The sequence below is a fragment of the Harpia harpyja genome, chromosome W, assembly GCF_026419915.1.
Source record: "Harpia harpyja isolate bHarHar1 chromosome W, bHarHar1 primary haplotype, whole genome shotgun sequence".
Lineage (NCBI taxonomy): Eukaryota > Metazoa > Chordata > Aves > Accipitriformes > Accipitridae > Harpia > Harpia harpyja.
The window spans coordinates 1,201,122-1,225,457 of record NC_068968.1 but is presented as its reverse complement, the minus strand read 5'-3'; the positions used below and the strand labels follow the sequence as shown (position 1 = coordinate 1,225,457).

The following is a 24,336-nucleotide window of genomic DNA, read 5'->3' as shown; positions in this document are numbered from 1 at the left end:
ACGATGCCAGATAATGGGAGGGCTTCACAGAGGTGTTAGAGGGGCTAGGATGCTGGCGTTATCTCGGTAGTCCAGGGGTATCCTTCATTCTTCAGGGTGGGCGCTGTCATCCTCCTCCTTGCAATGAGCTGGGGTTCCTTTAGTCACGCTGACTTAACCATGACTATGCAGTATACAATGTAAACTATATATATCTTAAGAAAGTTCATACAATTTCATACTATAAAGACTAATTGGTACAATAGTTAGGCAATGAGATTTTCCTAACAACAGCTTCCCTTTTTTCCTCCTCCCTGTGTGTCCATGCATTGGGTCTGTCCAGTTTATGAAATTAAATTTGCAAATGTATAATTAATTCAATCCTTATAAAAAGTATTTTTATTTGCAAATGCTTTTTATAAAGGTATGAATCAGATTATTCTCATCTGTTGCTGATCATTGTGGATCATGATTTTGAGGTTAGAAGACAGTTTAAGGTGGAAGAGCTGTTACTGATCAAAGAAAAATTTTGATGGAAAAACCTAATGCAGTTATTCCATCTTTTTACACCCCAAGATTGTTTATATCAGTACTTTCACAATAGCAGAATGTAAAGGGAACTAGGCCTTAAGCCTCATTGTTTCTAAGACTATTCATATCAGACATATAACTAATGATTAGAGATTGTTTTAGATGTGATTAATAGAATGCAGGTGCTTATAAAACAATATGCATAAGCTGCTTATTTGTCCCTTGTGTAGCCCTCACCATGGCTGGCTTAAAACCCAGTCAAGCTGAATCAACAGAAGAAGGATCATACATCTTAGACCTAGGACATAAGAATAGATAAGTGATTAACTTTAGAGTAAGATGAATTAAAACAACCTGAGTGATTTTCAGAAATTCAAAGGTAATCTTTGATGTGTAAGAAAATAAGTGACTGTGGTGACCAGAGACCTTCTGCCTACAACCACTAACTTCAGAAGAACCAGGACAAGACAAGTTGAGACAGGAAAATGTATTGGACTTTTGAAACCACTGGAGAATAGAGAACTGAGAGTTCGTGGAAAAACACCAAGAACACCAAGAACTTCTTTTGACAAATCATCAATTGCATATTGTTTTGTAAAATCGTATATATAGAAGGCGTTTTTGAGTTATCCATCGCCATTCACTGTGGTGGTGGCGTGGTGGCCCAACTCTGAGTTGTTAATAAAGCAAACCTAGAGAAACCCATGACTGAAAATTCTTTAACACAGAATATTATGTCTGCCATTGTCCTGGGTTCAGCTGGGATAGAGTTAATTTTCACAGGAACCTGGGAGGGGGGGGCACAGCCGGGACAGCTGACCTGAACTAGCCAAGGAGCTATTCCATACCATGTGACATCATGCTCAGTATATAAATGGGGAGCAGGCTGGGGGGGGCTTTTGGCGGGGGAAGTGGCGGAGCATCGGGTTCCAGGTGGTGAGCAGTTGCACTGTGCATCACTCGTTTTGTATATTCTTTTATCAGTACCCTTGTTGTTGTAACTTCCTTTTTTGCGTTGTCCCAGTAAATTGTCCTTATCTCAACCCACGAGGTTCCGTTTTTTTTTTTTCTTTATCCTTTCTGATTCTCCTCCCCATCCCACCGGAGGGGGGCGGGAGGAGTGAGCAAGTGGCTGCGTGGTCCTTTGTTACTGGCTGGGCTGAAACCACGACAGCCATACACTGCCAAGTTCAGTGAGAATGCAGCAAGGCAAATGAAGTAAGTTTTTTTGAACATTATCACGCTTTTATGGGGAAAAAAAGGTTTTCAATTTGAACTGCTTTTCTGCAGGATGAGTATTTCGAAAGACTTGTCTAATGTGTGTGGGGGTGGTGGTTTGGTTTTTGTGGGGTTTTGTGAGGTTTTTTTGAAGTTCCCAACATTAAGTAAAGCTGAATAAATGCAGGATCACAGAGAAGTGGTTTCTTCTTTTGGAAATATTTTTTGGATAAATATGTCAATGTTATTCCCAGTAAGAAGGGTAACAAAATATATGCTACTCTACTTACGTTACATAATTACAATTATAATTTCACTTCCAATGGTATGCCATAAAATGACAAAACCTTGATAAGGTAGCAATTCCTGAAAATTATTCTCAAAGCTACCGATATTTCAAACAGTAGCTTTTGCTCAACACCAGAGGCAAAACAGGTACAATTCTCTTTCAACCAAGCAATACATAAAATAGGAAAATGAAACAGAATTGTCTGCATAAAAAAAAAATAATTATTGATTGAGATAGGAAATTTGGAGGATATGTTAGCTGTTTCTACAGAAAATACTATTAAAATTTTTTAGGTACGTGCTTCAGTAATTCAGTAAAACCAAATACATCTGGAACTAGCCAGAGAGAAAGCAGGGTACATTTAATAGGAATTCTATTCTAAACTGGTAACCTAAACACATACACCCTCTTTCCCCCCTTAAGCACTTTGGAACTAGAGGGGAGATGAGCAAAAGAGAAATATGTAGACAATTTCATAATTTATTCTGGTAACTGAATCCATTTTTTTTTTCCCTTAAGAAGATCATTTTGGCCAAGGTAAACATCTAGTGAATTTGCTAAATTCACACACAGTTAATAAATGACTTGGTCCTCATCCAAACACTCTTGCCCACAAGCAGCATGTTTTGTGCCAATGTATTAGATTCCTGGGTGGAAATGTTCCCATTTCAGGTCTCTGAAAAATGTTAGTTTTCTTTCCGAATTGTTTTAATATTGAGATTTGCAAATTCCATGAGTTCTTTGAAAGTCTGTTTTAATACAAACAACAAAATCTACTAGAAAATAAATATTTGTTAAATATGTTTAGAAACACGGAAACTTACTAAACATGCCAAACAAATTTAAACACAGAGCACAGGAAAATAAGTGGTTACTTTTCCTTTCAGAAATTAGTGATTCCACGTGCACTGTCCTGTGTCCCCCACCCTCAAATTCTGATTCTTTTGGCTATTCAGGGTCCATGCTGATGCCTGAAGTGTTCTTATGTGTCCCCTCAAACAGCGTAATGAATAGGGCATTTTTGATTATTAATCATTTCACTAATTGTTATGGGTTTGTGTGGCAGGGGTTTTTTTTTTGGTAGTGGGGGAGGGGCCGCAGGGGTGGCTCCTGTGAGAAGCTGCTAGAAGCTTCCCTGGCTCCAAGTCAGACCCGCCTCTGGCCCAGGCCGACCCAATCGGTGACAGTGGTAGCGCCTCTGGGAGAACAGATTTAAGAAGGGGAACCGGTAGTGAGTAGGGGGATTGGAATGTGAGAGGAACACCTATGCAGATACCGAGGTCAGTGAGGAAGGAGGGGGAGGAGGGGCGCCTGAGGAGGTTGATGCTCCTGCAGCCCATGGTGAGACGGCAGGCTGTCCCCCTGCAGCACATGGAGGTGAACGGTGGAGCAGATGCCCCGGAAGATGGCCATGACTCCATGGGAAAGCCCGTGCTGGAGCAGTTTTTTGACTGAAGATCGGCCCACGGAAAGGACCCACGCCAGGGAAGTTCAGGAAGAACTGAAGCCCGCGGAAAGGACCCACACCAGGTAAGTTTGTGAGGAACTGCAGCCCGCGGAAAGGACTCACGTTGGAGAAGTTCATGAAGGACTGTCTCCTGTGGGAGGGACCCCACGGTGGAGCAGGGGAAGACTGAGGAGTCCTCCCTCTGAGGAGGAAGGAGCGGCAGAGACAAGGTGTGGTGAGCTGACCCCAACCCCCATCCCCTGTTCCCCTGCGCAGCTGGGGGGAGGAGGTAGAGAAAACCGGGAGTGGAGTTGAGGCAGGAAGGAGGGAGGGGTGGGGGGAAGGTGTTCTAAGGTTTGGTTTTACTTCCTAATATCCTTGTTTTTTATTTGATTTGTAGTAAATTAAATTGCTTTTGTTTCTTCCCCAAGTTGAGCCTGTCTCTTGCCCGTGACCATAAGTGGTGAGTGATCCCTCCCAGTCCTTATCTCGACCCACGAGCCTTTCTTTATATTTTCTCCTCATCCTACTGTGGCCGGGGTGGGGGGAAGTGAGTGAGTGGCTGCGTGGTGCTTTGTTACTGGACACTAATAATGAAGCCAGATGTTATGTGACCATGTCTCTACAGATCATTTTCTCAGCAGCACAAATCTTCACCCCCTCAATTGTGACAGTAACACTGCTTGTGTAGTGTTTCATAAACAGATCAGCGAACTCATCTCAAATTAAAATATCCCTCTCCCTTTTTTTCCCAGGGTTATTTTAAACAAAGATCAGTTCACTGCTTAAGCTGTCATTATCATTGAGAAAAACATTCAAAAAAACTGTCACCTTAGAATCCACAATAGTGGGAAAGGATCACAGATCATAAAACAGATATACTAACCACATTGAAGAACTCCAGTTGCTATAAATTAATACTCCTTGTTCTGAGTGACCTGGAGTTCATTTGAAGCTTAACTGAAAGCCCCAAGTACACTTAAAGATTTTACTATCATGTGGTAGAATACAGCACTGGAAAGATGCTCTTACTCTGAATAAGAACCAAGGTGCCCTGCCCCTATGAAATACCATACACGGAAAACTCTGTTCCATTAATCTTGCTAATACTCTAGGCACTACAAAGAAAGACCATTTCAATGGAAAACTAGAAAGGAAGATAGCCATTAGTTCAAATGGCAGACACATTAGATTCTTAAAGACTGGAATGAGCAAGTGGAAGAGATTCCTAAATTAAGGGAAAATATTCTCATACAACCCTTCATAAACCTAGATTTTATGAGAGGAATAAAACATGACTAGTGATCCTGACTAGGAAAATGAAAAAATGGAGTGTCTACTAGATGAGGATCAGAACAGACTCATGGGAAACTGCTTCAATTTTATTGATAGGACCGAAAGAAAGGGACCTAGACATAGTACCTTAGTGGAAAAGTGTACTCCTTTCAGCCTTTGATTGCAAAAGTTTTACTAAACACCAGGAAAGGCCCTTTAGAGCAGGGGTTTCTAAAGTGCTACCCACCAAGCTTTTGTATTATGGTTACAGCCGGCTCCAAGACAGACCCAGCGCTGGCCAAAGCTGAGCCAATCAGCAATATTGGTAGTGCCTCTGTGATAACATATTTAAGAAAGGGTAAAAAAAATGCTGTGCAGCAGCTGTGAGAGAGAGGAGTGAGAAAATGTGACAGAAACAACCCTGCAGGTCACCAAGGTCAGAGAAGGAGTGGGAGGAGGTGCTCCAGGTGCTGGAGCAGAGATTCCCCTGCAGCCTGTGGAAAAGACCATGGTGAAGCAGGTTGTCCCCTGCAGCCCATGGAGGACCACATCAGAGCAGGTATCCACCTGCAGCCCATGGAGGACCCCACACCACAGCAGGCAGATATGCCCTGAAGGAAGCTGCAGCCCATGGAGAGCCCGCACTGGAGCAGGCTCCTGGCAGGAACTGTGGCCTGTGGAAAGGAGCCCACGTTGGAGCAGGTTTTCTGGCAGGACTTGTGACCCTGTGGGGGACCCACGCTGGAGCAGTCTGTTCCTGAAGAACTGTATCCCTTGGAAAAGGGCCCATGCTGGAGCAGTTTGTGAAGGACTGTGTCCCATGGGAGAGACCCCATGCTGGAGGAGGGGAACAGCGTGAGGAAGAAGGAGTGGCAGAGACGAAGTGTTATGATCTGACCGCAACCCTCATTCCCCATCCCCCTGCACCACTTGAAGTGGGGGGAGGAGATAGAGAAGTTGGGAGTGAAGGTGAGCCCAGGAAGAAGGGAGGGGTGGGGGGAAGGTGTTTTTAGTTTTGGTTTTTTTTGTCACTATCCTACACTGTCATTAATTGGCAGTAAAATAAATTGATTTTCCCCAAGCGGAGTCTGGTTTGCCCGTGACGATAATGGGTGAGTGATCTCCCTGTCCTTATCTTGACTCACGAGCTTTTTCATCATATTTTCTCCCCCTGTCCTGTTGAGGAGAGGGAGTGGGAGAGCAGCTGGGTGGGCACCTGGCAGCCAGCCAAGTTCAACCCACCACACATCCCATCCATCAAGTAGCTTTTAATGCCCAAATCTTTAGAAACCCCTGTCTTGCAGAGAGGCCCCTGAAAATGTCTGAGATCTCAGTCAGATTCATTTTAGGATATAAAGCAGCCTTCAATGGAAACAGCTGCATGTCTCTTACTTTGCATTTCCTTCACAATTGATTGATATTGTGGGACAACTTTGCAATATGCCCTAGATGTATGTTCTTCATATTACCTTCCAAAAAAAAAAAAAAAGTCTATGGTTTTACCAACAGGCAAAACATCATATGGGGATGACATCTCAAGATGCCTTTGCTTAGCAGTCATTTTTGTTAAGAGAAAAGAATCACTAGGTAAACGACTCCTAATATTAATTAACCAATCAACCACCTATGGTAGCCATAACCATTTTCAAACAAGAGAAAGACTGCACCATCACATTGCTACAGTTTCAGCACTTACCAACAGTGGTGAGGAGATATGGAGGTGTTTGGGATGCTCCACCCCCCACCTCCAAAAAATATTTAAGGTGCTGAAAATCTGCTGATAAAATAACCTTCAGCAAAAAAACAGTAACAATGAAATATATATATGCAGAAGCTATATTGTGTTTTAGGATTTCTGATGGTTTTGCATATTTAAATCTAATGTATATTCCTGGTTTCCTTCCCTGGTAGGGTAAGTATACCACTGACCAAAATCATATGCATGATAGCTAAATATTAGATATGTTAGTAAATTTTCATGTTAAAATTAGAAGTCAATGAATACTGAATGAATAAATGAAGAAGTTTACCTCTCTCTTTCTAGCTCTTCTAAATAACCAGTGCTTTCTTTGCTTCCATTCATAAATCCTCTTCTTGGAAATGATCCTACAGGAACAGGACTGCACTCTTCTGAAGGGCTTGACACAGACCCTTCCCAGCTCCCATATGAACGCATAGACACCTTTGGCCTTAACTTCACTCCAGGGAAGTTACTACTTTCCAAGTTCAGTTCTGGACAATAAAGAGCAAACATTTGCAGAGCTGAAATTGAGCAGCACAAATCTAAAAGATCATTTCTATCTTATTTTCATACTTCATGAACAAATCTATGACTTTTTTGATGGAAACAATTAAAACATTTTGCTTTAGGATACACAGAACATAATGTGAACAAAACCAATCTTAATGGTACAGTTAGAGAATACTAATCCTCTAAATGAAGAGATGCCCAAACTACAATCCTGCCAACCAGAACAGTATCACGACGCCAGTATGCCCGCCTTTCTTAAAAAACGGGCAGCGTGTGGCATAAATATCATATTAATTGCTCTTGTGTCCCACTTCCTAATAGCCTCTTTCTCAGGGATCCCACAGATGTTCCACCATCATGTAAAGGATAAGCGCTTCCACCATAGGGGCCTAAATGTAGACATCTTCTACAATATTTCTGGTTCTATGATAGGGATAACAGATGTATGCAGGGAGTCACTAATCTGAGCTTGCTCTGCACATCGTATATAACAGGATGGGTACACATTCTGCCACATGCTCTAGGGAAGGAGGCGTCAATTTTCAGCATAACAAATACAGTTCTAGTAATGTGACAGGGAAAGGGCAGGGCATGTAAATGAGTTCAGAAAATTTTTTGAACTAATCTACCACTAATTTAAACAATTAAAACCAGTTTTTTTATGAAGTGAATAAAGTGTAAGATATATCAAATGCAATTCATATGAAGCCTTAGGGTAGCAGTAGCAAAAGCACAAAAGCAACATAAGAACACATTCTTTTTTGAAAATGTGTCTTAAAATAATTGGCAAAAAATAACAGACACTAAGATTATGCCTAACTTCTAAAGTTAGCACTGGAAAGAAGATGCAGCCGAGTTGGAAAATTTTGTCCTAAAGCAACAACAACTAAGAAACAAATGAACCTACTTAAAGCATAATTCTAAATTTACCTTTAAGTCGTTCCATTAAGTCAATTTGTCCAGAAGATGCCATTGTCTCATCTTCAATACTTCCTTGTAGCTGTTTCAGCACCTCCTATAAGAAATTAAGCATAATTAAGAAATCCTTACAATAATAAACCAAGATAAATACATCTTATCCTGCCCTCAAGTACACATTTATGCAACAACTACTATGACACTGATGTAAACTATATTTAATGTGAGCAGTGATCAAGTGTCATAACTTTAATTTCCATCAAATATGTTCTACAATATTTCCCCAAACACTGTCACAATGTAAAGTCTATACTGAATAATTCATCTTCTCTGATAATACAATTTATCAGCTTATTTAAAAGTTCTTCTCAAAGTGAATATCACTTATCTCTAATTTACAGATGGAGAAATGAAAGCAAAAAGTACAGTCAAATTTCTTCAATCTGTGTTCCTAAAGTTAGTCTTGTAAATATAAAATTTGGCTACATAACTAAAAGTTACTAAAGTGTCTTGAATACTGCATTATTTGAACCTCAAAGATATCAGAAGAATCACTCTCCAGGTTTTTTTTGTTGTAGGTTTTTGGTTGTGTTTTGTTTTTCCTGCAAGGCCTTACCACCATTGTAAGCCAGCCGGGTCATATTTTTCTTACTACTACTATCATGCCTATGAGGAAAAGATTTAGGGCTCCTTCATGGAGTCATATTATTCTGCTTACTACTACCATAACGCCTATAAGGTAAAGATTTAGTACTCCTTCATGCAGCCAAAGCTAAGAATATCCCAGCATGCTATCAAAACTACATATGATCAAATTATACAGCTAAAGGAATATACTTCTAATGCATAAAAAGATTCATAGGAAATAATGAATACTAGATTAAAAGGGGCCTGTAAGCCCCCAGGTCCTAATGCTCAGTGGCCTAAACTGAGGTGGAAAATTCAATGCAAGTTATAGTGAACGCCTTTTCCATATCATAATAGCAGATATATCAATAGCAAGAATAAATTGAAAAGACTGGCCACAAGGCAAAAAGCCCTTATTATAATTTAAAATATGATTTTTCATATGATAGAAACCAAAATATTTTTAGAAGCAGTAGTGAAGAAAAAACTCTAAGTAATGACAGATATTCCATACTTGTCATATACAGACTCTATACCTAGAATTGTACATCATCTGTTCAGACCTTATATCTAATTAATTTTCGGTAATTATAAAAATCTCCACAACACTGTTTTTTAGGAAACTAGCATGCCTTACTATCAATGTTATTAATTCCTGCAACCTGTATAGAATGTACACTTTAAATGCATTTTGCTCTGTTCTGGTTTCAAGCTGGGATAGAGTTAATTTTCATTCTAGTAGCTGGTATAGTGTTATGCCTCGGATTCAGTATGAGAATAATGTTGATAACACACTGATGTTTTCAGTTGCTGCTAAGTAGCATTTAGACTAGAGTCAAGGATTTTTCAGCTTCTCATGCCCTGCCAGCAAGAAGGCTGGAGGGGCACAAGAAGTTGGGAGGGGACACAGCCAGGACACCTGACCCAAACTGGCCAAAGGGGTATTCCATACCATGTGACATCATGTCTAGTATATAAACTGGGGGGAGATGGCCTGGGGGGGTGGATCGCTGCTCGGGGATTAACTGGGCATCGGTTGGCGACTGGTGAGCAATTGCATTGTGCATCACTTGTTTTGTATATTCCAATCCTTTTATAAGTATTACTGTCATTTTATTAGTGTTATTACTATCATTATTATTTTCTTTCTTTCTGTTCCATTAAACTGTTCTTATCTCAACCCACAAGTTTTACCTTTTTTTTTTTCCCCCCGATTCTCTCCCCCATCCCACTGGGTGAGGGGGAAGTGAGTGAACAGCTGTGTGGTGCTTAGTTGCCAGCTGGGGTTAAACCATGACAGTCCTTTTTGGCACCCAACATAGGGCACGAAGGGTTGAGATAATGACAGATCTGGCCAGAGAGTATCAAAAAGAATTTGTTACAAGCATTCATTATATTAGTTAAATAGTCGATGGTCACAATGTCGATTTATTGGCTCTTAGAGTTGTGGCGCTCGATCTTAAGAGTTTAGTTATGTATCACCTCACTTGCTGTATATAGTCCCTGTGCTGCTGCTTATCATCCGTGGGAGGTGGATTAAGGTTTTCGCTTTGATGTACTGCGTAACACTGGCTTATGGTATGATAAAATTATCGGTCGTGGGACTAAGCCGGTATTTGTACTCAGCATTGTTGTCACCTCTATGCTTCAGGACCCATCTGTGGGAAACTATTAATAATTACACCCTTTACCTTTCCTCCTCAGAGAGCCAATCTATGGGCGAGAAAACTTTCTTCCCCTTCCCCTTCTCCTCCAGTCTAATTACAATAGCATTTGAGAATTTTGAAAAATTTGAATACCCTTCAGATGTTGAAACCAGCATGGTCCTACTGCTAGGAACTAGCATGTTCCTGAATGTGGTTCAGGTCTTGTTTAAGGTTAAAGAACTATTTAAGAAGATCACCCTGAGATCTGCCCCGAGGCTGAATAATTGAGTGGCAGGGTGTGTGGGATAGTATGGTGTCGTGGTTTAACCCCAGCCAGCAACTAAACACCACGCAGCTGCTCACTCATTCCCCCCCACCCAGTGGGATGGGGGAGAAAATCGGGAAAAGAAGCAAAACCCGTGGGTTGAGATAAGAACGGTTTAATAGAACAGAAAAGAAGAAACTAATAATGATAATGATAACACTAATAAAATGACAACAGCAATAATGAAAGGATTGGAATGTACAAATGATGCGCAGTGCAATTGCTCACCACCCGCCGACCGACATCCAGCCAGTCCCCGAGCGGCGAATCCCTGCCCCCCACTTCCCCGTTCCTATACTGGATGGGACGTCACATGGGATGGAATACACCGTTGGCCACTTTGGGTCAGCTGCCCTGCCTGTGTCCCCTCCCCACTTCTTGTGCCCCTCCAGCCTTCTTGTTGGCTGGGCATGAGAAGCTGAAAAATCCTTGACATTAGTCTAAACACTACTGAGCAACAACTGAAAACATCAGTGTTATCAACATTCTTCGCTCTGAACTCAAAACATAGCACTGTACCAGCTACTAGGAAGACAGTTAACTCTATCCCAGCTGAAACCAGGACATATGGGCAAATGCCTAGGCGGTGGGCACCTCCTGTGTTTTGGAACTTCACCCTCGAACAAGTGCAGAATCTGGAAAACATAGATAAAATATTTGGAAAAAGTATGCTGTCACCCCGACAATTCCAGGGAGACACAACTTACTGCAATGTGCTGGGGCCTGGCCCATGCATATCAAGCCCTGTTCAACACTACTCAGTACCCTCAAGGGGAAGAGAAGGTCTCTGGATCTAACAACAAAACGACAGGCACTGCGGCCACTCCAACCACAACAACAGGCACTGCAACTGAACCAGAAAACCAACCTATGCCAGTATCAGTCACCCTCATACACAAGAAGAAATATACAAAAAAATCAGTTCACTTAGCGAAGGATGAAGATGAACCAGGGTCATCACGAGAACAGGAGGAAGAGGCAGAACCAGAAGTAATCACCCGATCCCTATCCCTGAGTGAGCTGTGGGATATGCAAAAAGATTTCAGTAGTAGTATAGGTGAGCATATTATCACCTGGCTGCTCTGATGCTGGGACAATGGGGATAGTAGCCTGGAATTAGAAGGTAGGGAAGCCAAGCAGCTGGGATGGCTGGGGAAGGTGGCATTGACAAGGCAATTGGAAAAGGGACACAAGCCCTCAGCCTCTGGAGGTGACACCTGTCAAGTGTGAAGGAAAGTTACCCCTTTCAAGGAAGATGTTATACATCAAACAGGCAAGTGGACCACCATGGAGAGAGGTATCCAGTAGCTGAGGGAATTAGCCGTGCTAGAGACGATTTATTATGACCTGGACAACGCACAGTTACCCAAAGATCCAGATGAAGTCCAATGCACATGACCCACGTGGCAGAAGTTTGTAAGGAGCTGTCGTGGTTTAACCCCAGCCAGCAACTAAGCACCATGCAGCTGCTCACTCACTTCCCCCCCACCCAGTGGGATGGGGGAGAAAATCGGGAAAAGAAGTAAAACTTGTGGGTTGAGATAAGAACGGTTTAATAGAACAGAAAAGAAGAAACTAATAATGATAATGATAACACTAATAAAATGACAACAGTAATAATAAAAGGATTGGAATGTACAAGTGATGCACAATGCAATTGCTCACCACCCACCAACCGACGCCCAGTTAGTCCCCAAGCGGCGATCCCCCACCCCCACTTCCCCCAGTTTATATACTAGATGTGATGTCACATGGTATGGAATACCCTGTTGGTTCAGCTGCCCTGGCTGTGTCCTGTGCCAACTTCTTGTGCCCCTCCAGCCTTCTTGCTGGCTGGGCATGAGAAGCTGAAAAATCCTTGACTTTAGTCTAAACATTACTTAGCAACAACTGAAAACATCAGTGTTATCAACATTCTTCTCATACTGAACCCAAAACATAGCACTATACCAGCTACTAGGAAGACAATTAACTCTATCCTAGCTGAAACCAGGACAATCGGACATAGGGGAAGCTTCTGGCATCTTCTCACAGAAGCCACACCTGTAGCCCTCCCACTATCAAAACATTGCCATGTAAACTCAATACACTCACCAGCCTACTCTATTCTTAATTGGCAATTAATTAATTTTCCCAAGTCAAGTCTGTTTTGCCCGTGACAGTAATTGGTAAGTGATCTCCCTGTCATTATCTTGACCCATGAGCTTTTTTCATCCTATTTTATTCCCCTGTCTCATGGAGGAAGAGGAGTGAAAGAGCAGCTGGGTAGGCATCTAGCAACTAGCCAAGGTCAACCCACCACACTGCATACTACCTTTTGAAACAGACATGGCCTTTAGGATCAAGTCTGGTATGATAAAAATCACTACTCAGGAAATCTCAGCTGTGCTTGTGCTTTTAAGTACATTCAAGGGCATTCTCATTAGCCATAGGGCACAACCATCTCTATATGTAACGTACGCCCTGTCAGCAAAGTCAGACAAACAAATAACCTGAAGGGCTCCTACATTATCTGACATAAGGTCAGATAGCATTTGCAGACAGCAATCTTAGCTTAAAAGCCTAAAAGGGCAATGTTGATATGTAGAATGGTCTTTGGAGTATTTCAAGCTTCTGAAAGAACTGTCAACTCAGATAAATTTAGAAATAGCTAGCGGACCCCTTTCTCCTGAGTACAGCATTGTGAATGCAGGAAAAAAAAAACCAAACCACCACAAAACCAACCCAAACATCCAACCTTTCTTCCCACTTCCTTCTTAGAAGTCATCTTCTCACCTCTCTGCATGACAGTTCTGCTATTTCAAAGATCATGTTCAGGATACTTTATTACATTATGAGTCCTCTTGCTTCAAGAGCCAATATTAACAGCTAAGCAAAAATACTATCACCTTTTCCTATGTTACCAAATTACATGACTGAATGATGTCCAGGTAACTAAGGACTGCTCCCTCTGAATATGAGGTAACAGCAAGTGCTGAACATCAGCATACCAGATCACGTTTCTCAATTTTCTCTGCTACAATTCATTAGTTGAGGTTTTAACTTTTATTTTTAAAATTTTCCACTTCTTTTTTTCAACTGTGTATGCTTTTTTAGTTTTAGTCAACATGTAAAACTCTCCGTTATTTCTTTTCCGTAGAAACACTGTTTAGATAACAATGCCATTATTAGACTGTGTTCTGGTTTAGAGCTTTACCTTTGACAAGTACAAGTGGTTGTTTTAACCAGAAGGACTTAAATATGTAAAAGTTCTTGCAGGAAAATTACATATGCATAAATTGGGTAATGCAGACATCTGTTTGGTGGAATGGCAAAAATAAGAATGTGAATGCTAAACTTTAAACTGAATAAATTCTGTATTTTGACAGTATATTACCCTTATGTTTAACAGATAACAAATAAAGGAAATATATAAGGAAGCAAGTGAAAACTTGTCGGAGAAGTTCAGGTATGGGGGTACATAAAGAGTTAGAAGATTTCTCATCTCAAGCAATAAATTGAAATAGTGAGGATTATATAGAAAAGAAGCATTGGCTAACAAGTCATATTTGCTTGAATTGCTGCAAGGAGGGAACCTATCACAAACAAACAAAATGCGACTGGCTGACAAACTGATGAGACTGTTGACAGAAGGGAAATCATTTGGGTGACTATGATTTTCATTATCCAAATCTCATGATTACTCTAGTAAAGGAATTCTCTCTCTCTTAGGCTGTAATCTGCTTTTTCTTAAAGCCAAAGGGGTCATACCTAGATTTTCCCAATTGCTGAAGAGGGTAGAACAGGTTATACATTACAGTTAAAAGTACAGCAATTTCATACTCTAGTTACTTTAGAACACTTTGATTAATATTACTTCTGACATTTCACTACATCTATTTTATCCCTTTGTTCTAAAATTTCTATTGTTAACACTTACATTTGAGACAGGGTGATAGACATGTTCCCTCTATAGTACAGAAATATCGCTAATCTCCAAGTCTGCAATTACTGTGGAGATTTTACTATATTGTTTTTGGTCCATCAAGAAACTATAATCCACTGTGCTATATCTAACTTCATTTCTTAGCAGAAATTATATCAGATACCTCAGAACACATGGAAATTAGATTTCCAGTGACAGTTTTGAAACAACACTAATATTCTAATGTGTAACAGAATACACACAGAAATACCTAGCATACTAAATTCAAGATTCAAATATAAATATTTCAGTTACACCACAGTTTGCTTAGTACCTGTAGCCTATTCAATAATAGCAATTCCAGATCAAGTACATCTAATTTAACATAAATATTTCTCTTATGTCTTGAATGCTTTATTTTCATATTGCAACATCTTAACATCATTCTTCAAAAAACATTATTTCTGTATGTCTTGCTGAAACATTCTACTGTGTGTGATATCAACTAAAAAAATCTTTTCTCCAAAGATAAAAGGGAAAAGGCAAGACAACGCTAAAAACACTCTTCCTTTGGAAACAAATTGGAAAGTACTGTTATTTGACACAGTAAGTATCCCCAACAAACTGTTCAATTTTCTGGTACCTTAAAGTAAAATGGGTCTCCATTAAACGCATGCATCTACCATCTACTTGAGGAATCTCATATATAAATATACACTGTATATGTGTGCATATATATAGCTTATGAATTTTGCCATGTATCAGGGATCTCTGAAAACATCAGGCTTCAAATTCTGATTTGCATGCACATGGATTATTATATGCTGTATTTTATCATGACATAATGAACTAAATTTTATGCCAGATACAAAAATATCTCCTGTCATCTTTCTGTGCATTATGAGGACCATTAAACACTGATGATCGGAGAAACAGACAGCTGATCAGAATAAAGCAGGTTGGGATTTTTTTTTAAACACTGAACAGGCTAAGCAAGAGACTGGCCATAAAATGGGGAAGGTGAGTTAAAAGAAAATCTGATCACCTGCCTACCTAATCAAGGAGGTATTGGATAAAAGGAGTCACAAATTTTGAAAGAGAGACTCTTCTCTGCAGTCATGTTAAAGTAAACTTTAAAGTTTGGGCAAGAAGAATAAAGGGTACCAATAATATCTGAAACCTTATGTACCTACAAGGGTAAAATTCTAAAAAAGGATGTGATTCAGCCACTGGAAAACCTGGTATAAAGGATCAGCATTCGCTGTTCTCAAGGCAAATAGACCATTAAGTCCTACTTTCATACAAGGCTAACAAAGATCTCATGTCCAAAAGTATGACAGAGTATCTAAACACTGCAAGTCAGTTTGTTCCTGAAACATTCTGAACATCAATTTTTGTTTTTATAAACAAATTTATGCTAAAATATTCAAAGCTAGTATTAAATTTTTTAAGATTTTCTTTTTAATGAAACCACCAGGCTACTCTAACTGTTCTGTTAAGTTGCTAAATTGCTAGTCAGTCTGTCATTCCTGTTATGATTTGTATGTTCATCCCCTTAAATAGTCATAAAAAGATATTATAGGAAGTTAATTTGCACAGAAAATAAAAGTTAATTACAACTTATGATAAATTAAAAAAAAAAAACCACACTCAGTTCTAATAAGAAATAAGGTTTCTCATTCTCACAAATCCAGCATGACAGAAACAAGATGAAAGGCACCATGACATCATCTTTAGCACACTTTTTATCTTTAATACCGCTAATTTAATTACTAATTAATCAACCACAGGAAACATATACAATACTACAATAAATCTAGGAGATTATATTCTACTGGCTTAAAATAATTTCTTTTCCAACCACATTATCTTATCTTTGCTTAACATTGCACAAACATATTCACAATCTTCAAAACATCTGAGCATTTGTTTTTGTATTTAGTCAAAATCCATTCCAATCCAAGATAACAAAGCATCACAAGGTTTATTACTCTAACATCTAATTAGCATCCACAAACATTATCCACACCAAAAAGAAACCATTCTTGGACATCAAAGTAAAAAAAAAAACAAAAAACAAACAAACAAAAACACCAAAAAAACCCCAAACAACCACATCCCACAGAAAATTATTAAAACTAAAACTTTATGAAGGCAATGATCTGCTAAAAAAAGAACTCTAAAAACCAAATAACTATAAAAATACAAAACAAGCAGCTCATGATTTCCCTAAAACAAAAGTTTAAACATTGCTTTCATTTCAGTGTGTATTTAGGTAAAATTTTTGCCATTTTTGCATCTTTTTTGTTGATCTTCTCCATCTATTCATCCTGTACAAGACAATAACAAATTGCATCTGAAAGAGTAAAAAGCTAAATACATAAGTTAGATCACTGGCTCCCAAAGTGTTTGGACCAGAAAGAGACAACTCACATATTTTGATATATTTTATGGACTAATATGAACTTTTAATATTAAAAATTGAAAACACTACTGAAAATATTAATACAATGACCAGTTAAATAAACACTGAAGTAGGAGTTTTTAGAATGTGTATTTAAGACTACAAGTGAGCAAACTTCTTGTATTTAAAAAAAATAAATCCATATTTAAATTTTATAATCTCAAGTATTCTAAAGAAGAAATCAACTAGACAAATATTAGCCAGTTCATGTTGAATTTACCTTATCAAATGAAGAAATTGCAAAATGCAAATCAGCTTCAAAATTGCACAAAACAAGATTTACTTTAAAATAGCTGCCACAAAAAAATCTCCACACCAGTATGTTATATTAAAATCTATCTTCCTTTCCTCTTTGAGTTTGAAAATAAAATGCTACTTTGTGATAATGTATTGGGTTTACATGGCAAGGGTTTGGTAGCAAGGGAGCTGCAGGGGTGGCCTCTGTGAGAGGACACCAGGGGATGCCCCCATACCAGACAAGGAGGGTTCCAGTCATCTCTGCAACAGACCCACCACTGCCCAAAACCGGACCAATCAGCGATGCTATACTGGTGGCACCTCTATGAAAACATATTTAAGAAAGAGTAAAAAAAACTGGTGCAGTAGTGTGCGAGAGAGGAGTGAGGGTTGGGGGTGGGGGGGGAGTGTGAGAAACAATCCTACAGAGACCAAGGTCAGTGAAAAAGGAGGGGGAGGAGGCCCTCCAGGTGCCAGAGCAGATTCATCCCTGCAGCTAGTGGAGGACCCCAGCTGGAGCAAGTGGATATGCCGTGAAGGAAGCTGCAGCCCATGGGAAGGGCCCATGCTGGAGCAGTGGAAAAGTATGAGGAGGAAGGAGCAGCAGAGAGGAAGAGTTATGAACTGACCCCAGCCCCCCATTCCCCATGTGCTGGAAGGGGGGGATAAAGGAGTTAGGAATAAAGGAATGAAGTTGAGTCTGGGAAGAAAGGGGCGGGGGCAAAGCTGGTTTAGTTTTTGTTTCTCACCAGCCTACTCTATTTTTAAATAGCAATACATTAATTTTCCCTAAGTTGAGTCTATTTTGCCTGTGACAGTATCTCAACCCATGAGCTTTTTTTCATCTTATTTCCTCCCCCTATTCTGTTGAGGAGAGGGAGTGAGAGCGCAGCTGGGTGGGGATCTGACAGCCAGCCAAGGTTAACCCACCACAGATAAGTATCTGAAAATATTTTTTTTTTTTTTAACTTTGCCAACTACCACAACATATATTAGAGCTCTTCTAGACCACTAAACATTATATAAATATAACATTAATATATTATAGTCATGCTTTTTAACCAAATTAACATGACTAGCAAAGCTGAATCACTGCAGAGATACCGTATTCTTTCGTCTCAACTACAGAATTTTATTCAATGACTGTTGTATTAGTCATAAATTTATGTATTTTTTTCTTCTTAAAACAGTATATTCATCAGTGATGCTGAAAAACCTGACAACCTTTTCCCGGTAAAGTTTGACTTTCCTAAATTTCCAGAAGGAATTTATATAGCTACATAAAATATTTTTGTTGCTAACACAATGGGATACCAAAAGTACTTCATCTCATCATGATTCATATTTAAAAATAATGAAAAAATTGAAAAAGTTGTTTTTCCTTTTCTGCCAGCTGCAAACCAAACAAACAAACAAACAAAAGTATTCTCTCCAGGAGTGTTCTCCAAAACATTAGTTTAAAATTGTCCAAACAACAATAGGGACAAGGCACTTCTAACATATCTGCTTGAAGACTGCACTAAAAAAAATTAGTGAGGTTTAGGATACACTGTAAGAAATATAATCATAAACTGGTCAATACTTTTCTCAAGAGCTATTCAAGCATACTTCAGCATAAAAGAGCAAAATATGAGGTTTATCTTTGCTCCTATAGCAGAGAAAAAGGAATGAACAGAAAGAGTTAAATGCATAAACCTCTTCTGGAGGGGGCAGAAAATACAGCTTGTACTTGCATGATTTTATTCCCTATAGGACATAAATCATTTGAGAAGCATTCTAATGTAAGAAATCAAAATCAGTTCAAATGACATTCTTCCTATTTTATTATTGATACATGTGGACATAATATAGAGGCAATTAAATAAGTTGGAAAATATTATACAGAATATAAATTTACATGTATTATATAAAAATGAAAGGAAAAGCTTTTTAATCACAGAACACTGTGTACAATAGATTGTTTTCTTACAAGAGAACACATTACTCATTTTACTGTCAAATCAAAGCAGAGTGAATGTGGAAATCAAGCATGACCCAAGTTATTATTTTGCTGCTGCTTGAATACCTGAAGTTAAATTACATGTACTTATTCCCACCAAGATCTTACATGTGGAAAGAGCTAATTCATATTAATATATTACATAAAGAAATATACACTGACAAAAAAAATACTTGTCAATTACACAAACTAAACAGAAATGTGTTCATTTGCAATTGTCATGGTTTAAGCCCAGCTGGCAACAAAGCACCATGAGGCCCCTCACTCACTCACTTCCCCCCCAGCCCCAGTGGGATGAGGAGAAAATATAAAGAAAAGCTTGTGGGTTGAGACAAGGACAGGGAGGGATCACTCACCAATTACGGTCACAGGCAAAACAACAGACTCAACTTGGGGAAAAAAACAAATCAATTTAATTTACTATCAATCAAATCAAAACAAGGATAATGAGAAGTAAAACCAAATCTTAAAACACCTTCCCCCCACCCCTCCCTTCTTCCCAGGCTCAACTCCACTCCAGGTTTTCTCTACCTCCTCCCCTCGACAGCACAGGGGGATGGGGAATGGGGGTTACAGTCTGTTCATCACACCTTATTTCTGCCACTTCATTCTCCTCAGGGGGAGGACTCCTCACTCTTCCCCTGCTCCAGCATGGGGTCCCTCCCACAAGAGACAGTTCTCCACAAACTTCTCCAACATGGGTCCTTTCCGCAGGCTGCAGTCCTTCAGGCACTGACTGCTCTAGCGCAGGCTTTCCCATGGAGTCACGGCCATCTTGGGGGGCATCCAACTGCTCCAGCATGGGGTCCTCCACAGGCTGTAGGTGGGCATCTGCTCCACCATTCACCTCCATGGGCTGCAGGGGAATCACCCCCTCAGGCACACCTCCTCCCCCTCCTTCTTCACTGACATTGGTATCTGCATAGGTGTTTCTCTCGCATTCCACTCCCCTCCACTGCAGGTTTCCCCTTCTGAAATATGTTATCCCAGAGGTGCTACCACCATCACTGATTGGGTCGGCCTTGGCCAGAGGTGGGTCCAACTTGGAGCCGGGGAAGCTTCTAGCAGCTTCTCACAGCAGCCACCCCTGTAGCCCCCTCCCCTGCTACCAAAACCCTGCCACACAAACCCAAAACAGCAATATATATATAAAAATTGAGGTCTTTTTCTGACAAGAGTTCTACATTTATAGACAGAAAGTAGATATAACTAGCACTGCACCAATTTTTTGTCTCTTTGAATTTTACAGGTTTTGAACAAAAATAAAATTGATATCTCCATCTTTTTTCTAAATTTGTCCATAGTCTGTGTTTTATGTAGTTACTCTCATTACCTACACATCTAGAGACTTTAACAATTCTCCTATATTTATGGGCCAGCATCATTGTTGCATTGACTGTAAAACAGCATATCTGTTTATTTAAAGAGAACATTTTTTCCATACTATTTCATCTTACAGTAAGCTAATAGTAACAGCTGCATTTCCCAAGTATGTCATAATATTCTCAGGGATTTCTTTTGTTTGAACAGTCAATCCCTAAGAAAACACAAATTAAAAAACAAAGTAGACATTGTTTTATTAATTGTTTTGGCACCCCTGATATCGCATCCATCTTCATTTACCCCAACATGTTTTCTAGTCTGCAAATGGACAGTTTTCACTTTTAAATATGAAATTTAGCTTTAAACATGAAGCATTCAGACATTATTCTTATACAGGTCAGTTTATAATAAATGCATCTACAAGATGAGTTCATGTTAAGCTTTTAATTCTAGTATGATTATCTTACATTTCTGAGATGGAAAAATTATTAAAATGAGGCACACTTGCACAACAGTTTTAACACTACTGCTTACAAAATCCCTTTCTTCAAAAATATTGAATATTGTCTTTAAAATGCCCTTCCCATGTATATTGTTTAATTAGTTGTGGAAAGAAATAAGGCAATAAAGGAGAAACAAGTAAATATATCAACAGTCCAAAGAATCACTATGAGATGTTTCTACCCTAGCCCACAGAACAAAATAAACGGTTGTCCTGGTTTCAGCTGGGATAGAGTTAACTGTCTTCCTAGTAGCTGGTACAGTGCTATGTTTTGAGTTCAGAGCTAAGAATGTTGATAACACTGATGTCTTCAGTTGTTGCTCAGTAGTGTTTAGACTAATGTCAAGGATTTTTCAGCTTCTCATGCCCAGCCAGCAAGAAAGCTGGAGGGGCACAAGAAGTTGGCACAGGACACAGCCAGGGCACCTGACCCAAAGTGGCCAACGGGGTATTCCATACCATGTGACATCCCATCTAGTATAGGAACAGGGAAGTGGGGGCAGGGATTCGCCGCTCGGGGGACTGGCTGGGTGTCGGTCGGCGGGTGGTGAGCAATTGCACTGCGCATCATTTGTACATTCCAATCCTTTCATTATTGCTGTTGTCATTTTATTAGTGTTATCATTATCATTATTAGTTTCTTCTTTTCTGTTCTATTAAACCGTTCTTATCTCAACCCACGGGTTTTGCTTCTTTTCCCGATTTTCTCCCCCATTCCACTGGGTGGGGGGGGAGTGAGTGAGCGGCTGCGTGGTGTTTAGTTGCTGGCTGGGGTTAAACCACGACAGTCCTTTTTGGCGCCCAACGTGGGGCACGAAGGGTTGAGATAATGACAAACCTGACCAAAGCTTGTTAAAACAAATTTGTTATAAGCATTCATTATATCAGTCTAATAGTCGCTGGTCATTATGTTGATTTATGTGTTCTTAGAGTTGTTGCTCTGGTTTTTAAAGTTCTGTTATGTATCACCTCGCTTGCTGTATGTAGTCCCTCTTCTGCTGCTTATCATCCATGGGAGGTGGATTAAGGTTTTCGCTTTGATGTATTGTATAACACTGGTTTATGGTATGATAAAGTCATCGGCTGTGGGATTAATCCGGTACTTGCACTCAGCATTGTCACCTTTATACTCCAGGAGCCATCTGTGGGAAACTATTAATAATTACACCATTTACCTTTCCTCCTTGGAAAACCAGTCTATGGGTGGGATACCTTCCCCTCTCCTTTCTCCTTCAGTCCAGTTACAATGGTGTTTGAGAATTTTGAAAAATTTGAATACTCTTGGGATGTTGGGACCAGCATGGTCCTAGCCCTACTGCTAGGAATTAGCATGCTTCTGAATGTGGTTCAGCTCTCGTTTAAGGTTAAACAACTATTTAAGAAAATCACCCAGAGATCTGCCCCAAGGCTGGATAATTATGAGTGGCAGGGTGTGTGGGGTAGTATGGGCAAGTACCTAGAAAAGTGGGCACCTCCAATGTTTTGGAAATTCACCCCTGAACAAGTGCAGAATCCAGAAGAACTAGTAAAATATTTGGAAAAGGTATGCTGTCACCCCGGCAGCTCCAGAGAGATACAAATTACTGCGACGTGCTGGGGCCTGGCCCATGCCTATCGAGCCCTGTTCGACACCACTCAGTACCCTCAAGGGGAAGAGAAGGTCTCTGGACCAAACAACAAAACGATGAGCACTGCGGTCACTCAAACCTCGGCAATGGGCACTGCGGCCCCTCCAGCCCCAGCGACAAGCACTGTGGCTACCCAAACCTCAGCGACAGGCACTGCAGCCCCTCCAGCCTCGGCAATGAGCACAGCAGCTACCCAAACCTCGGCAATGGGCACTGAGGTCCCTCCAGCCCCAGCAACAAGCACAGCAGCTACCCAAACCGTGGCAACAGACACTGCGGTTATGCAAGACCCGGCGAGCGGTACTGCAACTGAACCAGCGGACCAACCTGCACCAGTATCAGTTGCCCCCGTACAGAAAAAGAAATATACAAAAAAATCAGTTCGCTTAACGAAGGATGAAGGCGAACCAGGGTCATCACGGGAACAGGAGGAAGAGGCAGAACCAGAGGTAATAACCCGGTCCCTATCCTTGAGTGAGCTGCGGGATATGCAAAAAGATTTTGGCCGCCGTATAGGTGAGCATATTATCACCTGGCTCCTCCGATGCTGGGACAATGGGGCTAATAGCTTGGAATTAGAAGGTAGGGAAGCCAAGCAGCTGGGATCGCTTGCCAGGGAAGGTGGCATTGACAAGGCAATTGGAAGAGGGACACAAGCCATCAGCCTCTGGAAGCGACTCCTGTCAAGCATGAAGGAAAGGTACCCCTTTAAGGAAGATGTTATATGTCAATCAAGCAAGTGGACAACCATGGAAAAAGGTATCCAATATCTGAGGGAATTAGCTGTGCTAGAGACAATTCATCATGATCCAGACAACCCACAATTACCCAAAGATCCAGACGAAGTCCAATGTACATGACCCATGTGGCGGAAGTTTCTACGAAGCGCACCATCGTCCTATGCCAACTCACTGGCAATAATGACCTGGAAAGACGAAGAGACACCGACAGTGGATGAAGTGGCTCGCCAACTCCGTCAATAAGAAGAAAATCTCTCCTCCTCCCTACAAGCCTGCATTTCGGCTGTGGAGAAGCTGTCCGAGGATTTCCAGCAATTCAAAGAGGAGATGTCCTGTTGCCCACCTGTAAGGACCAATGTCTCAGCTATTAGGAGTGAGCGCTCCTCTGCCCAAGAGAGAGAATATAGAAGGTACACACCGCGAGGTGCCCTGTGGTTTTACTTATGTGATCATGGAGAGGACATGAGGAAATGGGATGGAAAACCTACCTCGGTCCTAAATGCACAGGTACGTGAGCTACGAGGAAAAACCACCACAAAAGGGGATTCTACCAGGAAAAATGCCGCTCCGGTTTCCAAACAGAGTAGAAGGGCTGATCTTATTTCTGATCCTCTTGAAGGGACTCCTGAGCCAATTTTACAAGAAGTGAATACTGGATACTCTGGCCAGAATTAGAGGGGCCCTGCCTCCAGCCAGGTGGAGGAAAGGGATAACCGGGTCTATTGGACTGTGTGGATTCGATGGCCTGGCACGTTAGACCCACAGGAGTATAAGGCTCTAGTAGACACCGGCGCACAGTGTACTTTAATGCCATCAAGTTATGAAGGGGCAGAACCCATTTCTATTTCTGGTGTGACAGGGGGATCCCAAGAGTTAACTGTATTGGAAGCTGAAGTAAGCCTAACTGGGAATGAATGGCAGAAACACCCCATTGTGACTGGTCCGGAGGCTCCGTGCATCCTTGGCATAGACTATCTCAGGAGAGGGTATTTTAAGGACCCAAAGGGGTATCGATGGGCTTTTGGTATAGCTG

The 24,336-nt window shown here is 40.7% G+C and overlaps 1 protein-coding gene and 1 long non-coding RNA gene across 9 annotated transcripts in view; one reads left to right on the top strand and one right to left on the bottom strand.

The window, feature by feature from the left end:
* LOC128136137 (adenomatous polyposis coli protein-like) overlaps positions 1-24,336 on the bottom strand; it is a 151,108-nt gene that overhangs the window by 95,858 nt on the left and 30,914 nt on the right. For 7 of the 8 annotated variants that reach the window (XM_052775301.1, XM_052775300.1, XM_052775302.1 and 4 more), the window contains 2 exons: positions 7,921-8,005; positions 6,770-6,971 (listed from right to left, as the gene is read on the bottom strand). In XM_052775301.1, the coding sequence (XP_052631261.1) occupies positions 6,770-6,971; positions 7,921-8,005 (287 nt within the window). Of the gene's footprint in view, positions 1-6,769; positions 6,972-7,920; positions 8,006-24,336 lie in introns of those variants that run through there. The other variant, XM_052775306.1, reaches the window with a different exon arrangement.
* LOC128136145 (uncharacterized) lies at positions 1,242-5,734 on the top strand. The gene is made up of 3 exons (XR_008233274.1): positions 1,242-1,728; positions 3,386-3,694; positions 5,167-5,734. It is a non-coding gene; the product is annotated as an uncharacterized LOC128136145 (long non-coding RNA).